A 9,623-nucleotide genomic window follows, 5' to 3' on the forward strand; every position below is an offset into this window, starting at 1 on the left:
TTAATATAGTTTATAAGTTTATATAATTAAAATTAGTAGAGTTATAAATTTTTAAAGATATGATAAATTAGGTGGTTAGGTTGAAAAGCGGGTGGCCGGTTTCTGGGGGTGGCCGGTTTCCCCGTATCCGACGTTAATCCTTAAAATAGCTCCGGTTGATGTAACTGTGGCTGGTTAGGTGGTTCCAATCTGTACCACCTAGTAGGGCATCTTTGTCTTATGGTTAATTGATGAAGCCAACTTGTCAGTTTGGTCCATCATGGCAACTTGTGATTGATTTAATTAACCATTTTCCCGGTTCTCTCTTCGCTCTCTACACTTCTTAATCCTCTCCTTAAGGCTTTATTTCTGGATGATTCACAATCTTTTTATTCACTCACACTTTTTCTATCTTTTCCCCCTTAACAGTCCTGAAAATGGCACGCTCCAAACAACCAGCTATCAAGCGCGAGGCATCCTCAGAGTTCTTCAATAAGACGACTGCAACATGGGAGGATACTGATCGATCGCAACAGAGCCCTTCCAATGGAAATATCACGAACAAGGCCTTGCCTGTTCCCGCATATGCGCAAGAAGCTGGGCTCTTGCAGCTTGTCATCGCCGTCGCGGGAATCTATGCTTCATTGTAGGTTCAACCCCAACAGCTCCCATGGCCAAATCGCTCATACAGTCTTTGTGAATAGCCTTACTTGGGCATATCTTCAAGAGAAGCTCACTACCAGGCCATATGGTCCCGTCGACGCCCCAGAGGTCTGGCACTTCCCCGTCTTCCTCAACACCATCCAATCCGTCTTCGCCGCCATCGTAGGCGCTGTCTATCTCTATGCCTCGACGCCCAGCAACACCGCCGTTCCTCCTATCATCCCCTCGCGCCGCATCCTTGGGCCCCTCGCGCTTGTTGCTGTTACGAGCAGCCTCGCGAGCCCCTTCGGCTACGCATCTCTTGCCCATATCGACTACATCACGTTCCTCCTTGCCAAGAGCTGCAAGCTGCTACCTGTCATGTTCCTTCACATCACTGTCTTTCGCCGTCGATATCCGCTGTACAAGTATCTTGTGGTCTCGGCCGTGACTCTCGGCGTGGCTGTCTTCACGCTGCACTCTGGAAAGAAGAAGGGCAGCAAGGTCCGACCTGATGATGCAAGCACAGCATGGGGCCTGCTGTTGCTGGGTATCAACCTCCTCTTTGATGGGTTGACAAACAGCACTCAGGACCATATCTTCCAGACATTCCGACCGTACTCGGGCCCTCAGATGATGTGCGCCAACAATATCATGAGCACTATTGTCACGGGTGTCTACTTGATCGTCAGCCCTTGGTTGGTCGCTACAGGTCTCGGAGAGTGGTTTGGCATGGACGTCGCTGGCAACGCGGGCGAGCTTAAGGCTGCTTTGGATTTTATGGCTCGTTATCCCGCTGTCTGGAAAGATGTTCTCGGTTTCGCGGCGTGCGGTGCTGTCGGCCAAGTCTTTATCTGTAAGTCTCAAGCCTCCTCCACCAGATCAGTACCAGGCTAATCATGACCAGTCTACACACTATCTACGTTCTCATCGGTTCTTCTCGTTACTGTCACTGTAACCCGCAAAATGTTCACCATGATACTATCTGTTCTCGCCTTCGGCCATCGGCTCACTCAGATGCAATGGCTTGGTGTCGCGCTTGTGTTTGGTGGCATTGGTGTTGAGGCTGGCATCGCGCGACAGGAGAAGATGGCAAAGGAGGCCGCCAAGGCACAACAAAATGGCAAGAAGGAGCTGTAAATGCGTCTCCTTCATTCTTTGTTAGCGGGTGATAGAATACAATATGTATAATGGCTCGAAGGGGCACACGAGGGGAATCAGGATGCTATCATGTGAGGGGCGTTTACAGGAGTTGATTAAAACAATCTCAACCCCTCACAGTAATTGCAGGAAAAATGCCCGAGTACATCTGCCTTGGAAACGCAAACTTCATAATCTGTCACATAGAATAAGTGAGGGTCAATACGATGTTTAATCCTTTTGATTAACACCTAGATAAGTACTATGTAAAGCCTTCTTCTTTACAAGGCCTTGCTGTACCAAGAATCCTTTTGCTTCCTTGGAAAAAACGCCGTGGTGCTATAACCCAACACAGTAACTCGTCTTTTCCTTGGCAACACCTGTACATACACAACCCCTTTCCATGACTGGGTATTTGAGCCCCCCCAATAATTCCTCTTGGGTTACCTGAAGCCATACGCCACTTGCATTTTGTTGTCCAAAACGGACAAAGGGAGAACCAAAAATGAAACTGAAACAAGAGTGACAAGACGGAATGTCTTTGTCTATATTACATTAGGTCATCGTGAACCCATCCGACGCCATGCGCTGTGCACTGCTGAAAAAGAAAGAATAAAAAGCGAATGTTTGTTATGAGGAGGATATAGCGATTGGAGAAGATCGGTGACAAAGAAGATTTATTGGTTATTGCGTGTCATCGTGCGGAAGGTTGGGAGACCATCCGGGATCGAGGGTCAGATGGAGTGCGATGGTAACTCTGCCCTGTTGTTAAGACGCCCCTGAAATGCTGCGGTTCATATTGTAGAATAGTGAATAGGAAATATAAAATAAAACAATAGCGATTGTAATTCGTCGTACTTCTTCCCTTGGAAGTTGGTCCGTTCGACTTGACAGAGAAACACGAGGCTAAGCTTCATCATAGGAGATCATCAATTGATCGAATGATAGGTGCCTCGCCTTTCGTAGGTGGACTCCTGGGATCCGCAACAACCGGTGGTCTTCCAAACGTTGTGAAAGGGTCTCGAGGGAACATGCCCGCTCGAGGAGAAAACAAGCCTTGGCTCGGAGTGGGTGGGCTCTCGACGAATCGCATCCCAGCAACTTCATGTACATCATGAAGCGGATTGTTAGTCATCGTCTCGGCTCTCGGTGACAAAAGAGCATCATCATCTGGGTATGAACCAGGAAGAGTTATCGTTCTCTCCACTGGCGCATCACTAAATCTCATTTCCGACGGTGCCGGATTGAATCGTGGGAAAGTCATGGTCTGGAAGCCAAGACTCGCCTGAGAGGAAAACCCAGGCGAAGGTGGAGGCTTCATGATCGAGTCCATCATAGGACACGGGGCTAGAGTCGGTGGTGCCTTGCCCTGGCTTGACACGGGCCTCTTACGCAAGTCGCCAAGTTTGCAAGGATTTAGGTGTTCTGACGAGCGTTGCTCAACCTCGTCTTTCCAGGTGCAAGTTGGGGGCGCTGAAGCTGGCCCAGGTGAGACCGGCCGGGGTCCAGGTGTTGAGTTGCCGCGAAGTCGATTTGGGCTCGGATTCAAGTGCGAGTTATTCAACTCTTCGTTCTGGGTCGGGAGAGGAGCAGTCTGTGGCTCCTTGGCTCCAATGTCGATAGCATCAACAGAGAGTGTGATTCGATGCTTTGAAGGGCTACGGCCAGGACGGGGACGGTGTGACGGTAGCGCCGTTCGCTTCGTTGACACTTCCTTCTGGAAATCCTGCAGCGAGTACATGAGTTTCATGTTCGGGCTGATCCATTGGCTCTTGGCTTGAGCTGCGTAGTAAGCATCATTCACGGTGAGATGCGGTTTCTGGAACAGGCCATAGGCAATGATCAAACTGGCAGATCGACTCGCGCCCTGCTGACAATGGATAAGCACACGTTTGCCAGCCTTTGTCCGCTTATCAATAACATCGCACAACTCCATAAGATCCGGTGCAATATCGGTATTGTGGTCCCAAGGAATATGGATGTATTCAGGCTCTTTAAATTGAAAGGCCTTTGGCGTGGTAGGTGTGTCAGCTGAATCCTCCTGGGGGTATTCCCAAGCTGTCATGAAGCTGGCTGTGGACACAGCAGTATCGGGGATGGGACTCTCAATTCCAGAAACGGGGCGTCGCATAGACTGGAATGGCGATTGCGACTGTGATTCATGGGCTACTTTGCGAATTTCAAAGGGGTTGCTGACTTCGCGAGCGCAATTGATGACTACATCAAACCGCGATGCTTCATCAGCCGTGGGTTCTGAGTAGAGGAAAACATTGTCTCCGTAGATCGCAATTGGCCCATCAGGGTAGCCTGGCGTCTTCATGTCCTCGTTGTTCTCATTATCGCGGTAAGGGTCATCATCTCGAATGGCCATCTGAGTACGAATCGGCGAATCTTCTTCAGTAATCGCAGAATGGAAGGCTGGTTTCATACTCGACTTTGTGGGTCGCAATACTTCTGAAAGTCCGGATTCGTTTCTTTCCAATACCTTGGGGAAAGTCATACCACCTGTTGGACCGAAGGTCGCGGACTTGAGACCGGAAGACATGTGAGGTGAGGAGCAAGAATGCTTAAGAGCTCGACGCTGGAGCATCGGCATAGCTGGTGAGGGTGGGACCTCCAGGGTGGTCTTATGGATCAAGTCAGAAGTATTGGTCTTCAGACTCAACTGGCTAGGCTTTCTTCTCATAGCAGGAATCATAGGTTTGATAAATGATGGAGAAGAAGGCTCGGAGACCAGCGAAATATTTGTCGTTGAAGTCGAGGCAGCGAATGGGGGCTGAATAGAAAGACCCTTCATATTGCGCCCTCTTCGAGGTGAGGGCGATGTCATTGGTCGCTGCAGCCGAGGAGGCTCACTCAACAGAGTAGTGGTGGCTGTGCTGCTGATATTGGTAGAGAGGTTGCCGAAGCTCGTAGCAGGATAATTGTTGAGGGGAATGAGATTCATGGGAGAATCAGGAGAAGACGAGGGAGACGCATCTGAGAGGGGCGAAGAGTCGGTTGTAGACAAGGTCGTTGTGGGTGAAGAGTCTGCCGACTCGGAGGTCTGTGTCGAAGTGCTATCGTGATGCTTGTGTGTTGGGTCAACAGGCATCATACTAGGGCCAAGACCATGTTGAGAAGGAGCACCCATCATGCTGGGTCGCTTTGGTTCCATGTCAACGAATTTGGTGTCCATGAGTGTCACAGTGTCCTGATCTGCCATGGTCTCGGCATCCAGATCAAACACTGTCATAAAAGGCGGTATTTGATCTTCGTACACTCTTCTGTCCGTAACTGAAGGCATGTTTTGGTATCCGCTTGGCGATCTAGTAAGTCAAGTCTGCGACAGGACGTGGAGTGAAGCGAAGCAGATGTTGAGGGACAATTACAGTCTCTAGTCTGCGTACCGGGTACAATTCGAGTGTTTGATCAGGGTGCTGAAACACCAGTTGGCTTCCACCTGGGACAAAAACGGTTGAAATTATGTGAATATGTGCAAAGGTTTGTAAATTGGCCGGCCAGAATAAATGGTCCGGCAAGAGAAACGAATGGCTTCGCAGGTCGCGGTGCGATCGAGAACAGGTCAAGTCGGTCGTTCGATGGGTCAGCGCAGCTGATCTTGTCGCTGAGCGTACCAGTAGTGGGCAGTGCTCAGTAAACGCACGCAAATTGCTAAACTTGGTAAATGAGAGAGACAAGCCTCGCAGTGAGAGAAATGAAGTTCTTGCTCAAAAATCAATCGCAATTTGGGCTTTAGAAGCAATCGAGAAAGAAGCTACTGCTACTGTCGAGTCTAGCGGGCAGCAGGGAGAATAGTCCAAGGAACGAGCCCAGAGAACTTATGAGACAAAGAACAGGCGCTTCGGCGATAGGTAGTGGCAGGGCAGGGCAGGGCAGCGGGTGGCGCTGTCAGAGTCGCGAGATCATTATTTCCCTTTATGAGGGAGACCGAGCCGTCGTTCGAGAGAAGATATTATATCAGGCCGGAGCGTAGTGGTCTGAGGTGAAGTAGAGGGTAAAGGGAAGGGCGAAGAGAAGAAGATTGAAATTGAAGATCGAAGTGACAAGAGGAAGTAAGAGAAGGATGAGAGGAAGAGCAACGAGTTGGAGGGGAGTGTGAGACTGAGCGAGAACGTCTTGGGATTGGATTGGATTGAGTTTAGCTCTGGGGGAGAACTGGTTGAGGGGTGTGAGTTGCAAGCAGGCGCTACCTGAGGACAGTGTCTTCCAAGGGTATTTCATACGGTACCGGTTATGGGTGCCTCAGACAGGAGCCCAGGCTACCAGGGCAGTCAGGTGCCTACCTTAGGTAGCGGAGGCTCAATGCCCTATAAGAGAAGAACCTGGCGACATAGCCACGGCGGTATCTCAAACAGTTATCGAGGTATCCAGTCCAATCCGATTCGGTAGCAACTAGTTCAAGACCTCGAGTTTTTCAACAGCGCATCGGCGGTAAAAATGAAAATAAAAAAGGTGTTTTGTTTTCGTGGTGTGAAACAAATATCCGCCCGTAGCAAGCGGCAGCACCTACACATGCGTCGCTTGCTGGCGGTTGCGGCCATGGATGGCAAAAGTCAACCAATGTACTGTACTGTCATGTCATGTCAAGCATGCTGCTGGACAAGGCGAGAAGAGACCTGAACTAGAAGCCCTCCACATCATAGGGAAACGTGACATGGCAAAGCCCAAGCAGCGTCACCTTCATGGACCCTGCAATGACACAGGAAGCAAGATGGTATACGAAACATGCACTAGGGTTGACGATGCTTGGAACCAGTTTTGGCAGAGGTTATTGACCATACCTATGTGTTCAATTTGCCGTGTTTGTTTGAAATCTTTTCCTGAGAGTAATTATTGAGCTGATGAATAATGTCATCTTGACTGGCTGAATCCAAGCCCTGCTTCATATGTCAGTCCCTTGCCAATATGGCTATGGCTACAGTACCTACCTTACTCAACCGTGAACTACCTTAGGTAGATAATGAGTCGAGCGGTGTCCAATGGGAAAGAAACACCCGAATTACAATAGTCGCCCTAGAACATACATCGATTCTCAAGTCAAGGCCGCCTGCTCCAAGACCCAACTGAATTGGATTCAACGAGCAATCAATCAATCAATCTTACGGATCGATCTCCAGCCCTCGCTTCTCGTCCTGCTAACGTACAGTATTACTGTAGGCTCCTCTCTCATTTTCACTCAGAAGATGAGCAAAAATGGGGCGAGCACCTCAAGGGCGCTACAATGAACCACTCAGAGCTCCTCTTTTCCGTTCCAAGTTAGCCACGGCCGTAGAGTCTGCTTTGTGAGTGGAGGGCCCGCTGCACGAAACGCGTTCAGGATCCTAAATATAGACCTCGTGCAGCACTCTGCAGCGTGGAAGGCGCCTAAAGCCAGCCAATCATATCCCCGTGGTCCAATTTGGGGACTAGAGAATTGCAGAACAGGGGGGCGGGGTGTGAAGTTGAAACGCCAGGACAGGGTCGAGGGTTTAAATTTAACCCGCAGGTGGAGAGATACCTCCTCTCCAGCAGTCCAAGCTACACTGTGCTGACGAGAGCGTTTAGGCTGCTTGTTCATGTGCAAATGCGGTACAGTTAAATAGGTAATTTGCTGAAGGACAAATGGGACTATCTGAGATCTTGACGGGATTAGGAAGCGATGGGCAAGTAAGAAGACAATCGAGCCAGTCAGCGATGCATCTATCAGTCAGTCCATCAGGAGTTGAAGACAAGAACAGACTTTCATGGTTCCAACGTTGAGGTACTGTACACCTGCACATCATAAGGTAGTCTACCGTTTTGTCGTCCAGCCTCCTCAACTCAGTTCCAAACTACTAACTATACCTTGACCTAGGTAGGTACTACTATTACCTTACTGCGTACCTTGTTAAGCTTCTGCTCTCCGACCTCTTATTATGTAGGGCTGCAGCTCTTCATATCGTCTCATAACTGGCTAAATTATAGTCCAAATTAAACTTATTCAGATAAACTATATAATTCTTTGGCACTTCTCGTCTCAACTCTGCACGCCACTCCGTAGCACAGTCGCCAGTCCGAGCAAAGGCAAAAAAGCCTGGCCTGACCCCGGCCCGTTGGCCGTGGTTCGGCCATCTGTTGGCGGCGTCACAGGCGGGCAAGGGGCCTTCTGTAACCTCCAACATCTAACCTCTCTGCAACTGTTAGAGATAGGCGGCTCAGTGCAGCAACGGGGGCAAAGGGGTATCCCCTGTTCCTCCACCGTCAACTAAAGTTACTGCGCCTGTTGCCGTACGGGACCGACCCAGCCTGGCTACCTAGGTATGTACCTGGGTTCTGGGTCCTGGGTCCTGGGAAGAAAGTGCACTGGCTGCGGTCTGGCTATGGCTACGCTGTTCGCTGGCCGGGCAGCAGAGTGTCATACAAATTGGATACGATATCGATCGAAACGCGACAACCAAGTGCTCGGCTCGCGTGGCCTTTGTTTAGGGTTAAGTGGCCGTCAGAGTTGAGCTGTCTGGTCTCGTGGCTTAGCCTCGGTTGGGTTGCGCCACTGCGGCGTCTCCAGAGCTGGGAGACACTTCTATTCTTGACCAAGAACATGTCAAGTGATCAACAACCTAAGAGGCCAACTTGAATGTAGAGGAAGAATGGGTTTTCAGAAGTGAAGCTGACATACTAATCCAGGACTATTGACGTTAAAGTGGTGGAGACTTCTAATAGGAGATTAACGACTTCGACTCACGATGTGTTACAATACGAAGGTTTATTTTTATCAAGCTGAGAACCACATCATGATACAATATTGCAATGAGTCAAGTTCCTTTTTTGCCACTGTCCTGATCCATTGCCAAAGCACGTAGGTACATCAGGTCAAGTTAGGAGTTGAGGTACAGAGTACTCCGTAGTTGATGAGAAATTGAAAATGTGTCGGAGACATTTCCCGCCGGTATGTGAAAGAAGCAGATCCAAGCCAAGCTACCCAAGCTCTTCGTCCATCTCTATCCACCTCCATTCATCCAGCAAGTTCAGCCACCAATTAATTCAACCATGTTCAGAAACAGGCCGGGCCGCACTTTTCCTCCTTAGCCTCCTCTGACGGCAGATCAAATGGCGCCAAGCTACAAAAAGAGTGGCTCATAATCTGAAACCCCTGGCCTAGGTAGGGAATGAAAAGGCGGGAAAATCTTGAGCCCCGTCGAGTTTCAGCTATTTTTTCTTAACGCTCGCTCACTCACCTACCAGATGCATGCAGTCAGAGGAAGCCCAAGTACCCAAGGAGAAGAAGGGATTTTCAGACCGCACAGTGAAGAGACAAGATTGGCTGCATCGGCTATTGACTACTGCACGTCAAATTGCCTGGACCATATAGACCCAAATCTCCAATGACATTCAATATCGAGCTGAGTCCCTTTTTTTAGCCTGCACTTGCAGGCTTCTTCTTCCAAAACTCGTGGCCTTCTGCGCTAGACGTTGATCAGCAATCTACTATGTAGGTAAGTTAATATGTGCCTTATTGTTACCCCTGCAGGGTCCGTCAATACAGTTCCATCATCTCCTGCCGTTTAGGAAATCGCCTCTCAGAGACAAAAGAGGCAGAGAGGATTCCTTTGATGAGGTAAGGCGTATGGTTCACCTGAATGTTTGCAGCACAGGATAAGGAGTAGGTACTTCACTGTAGCTTAGGTAAGTACCTTAGCTACTACACAGGGCTGTCTTGTCCTGCTGGGAACCATAGTCTACATCCACGCCACTAAAACTACACCTTCACAAGACCCAAAAATAAGACGGGTCTTGATCCGAAACGAGACTTCTCATTACAGGGTCGCTTCCCCCTCGACTGCTCAACTCTCGATCACCATTTCTATCATCATTAACATCATCCCGCACATCTCTCTCCTATC

At 49.4% G+C, this 9,623-nt stretch overlaps 2 protein-coding genes across 2 annotated transcripts; one reads left to right on the forward strand and one right to left on the reverse strand.

Annotated features, from left to right (window-relative positions):
- Positions 1-416: 416 nt before the first annotated feature.
- FSUBG_13074 (HUDP-galactose transporter related isozyme 1) lies at positions 417-1,761 on the forward strand (the record flags this gene model as incomplete). The annotated part of the gene is made up of 3 exons (XM_036677927.1): positions 417-625; positions 684-1,477; positions 1,529-1,761. The coding sequence occupies 3 exons, from the start codon at positions 417-419 to the stop codon at positions 1,759-1,761; spliced, it is 1,236 nt and encodes a 411-aa protein (XP_036531448.1).
- A 916-nt stretch (positions 1,762-2,677) lies between these two features.
- On the reverse strand, positions 2,678-5,047 carry FSUBG_13075 (tyrosine phosphatase; the record flags this gene model as incomplete). Its single annotated transcript, XM_036677928.1, has 1 exon — positions 2,678-5,047. The coding sequence occupies one exon, from the start codon at positions 5,045-5,047 to the stop codon at positions 2,678-2,680; it is 2,370 nt and encodes a 789-aa protein (XP_036531449.1).
- Positions 5,048-9,623: the final 4,576 nt, after the last annotated feature.

The sequence above is a fragment of the Fusarium subglutinans genome (assembly GCF_013396075.1).
Source record: "Fusarium subglutinans strain NRRL 66333 chromosome Unknown NRRL66333_c0000308, whole genome shotgun sequence".
NCBI lineage: Eukaryota > Fungi > Ascomycota > Sordariomycetes > Hypocreales > Nectriaceae > Fusarium > Fusarium subglutinans.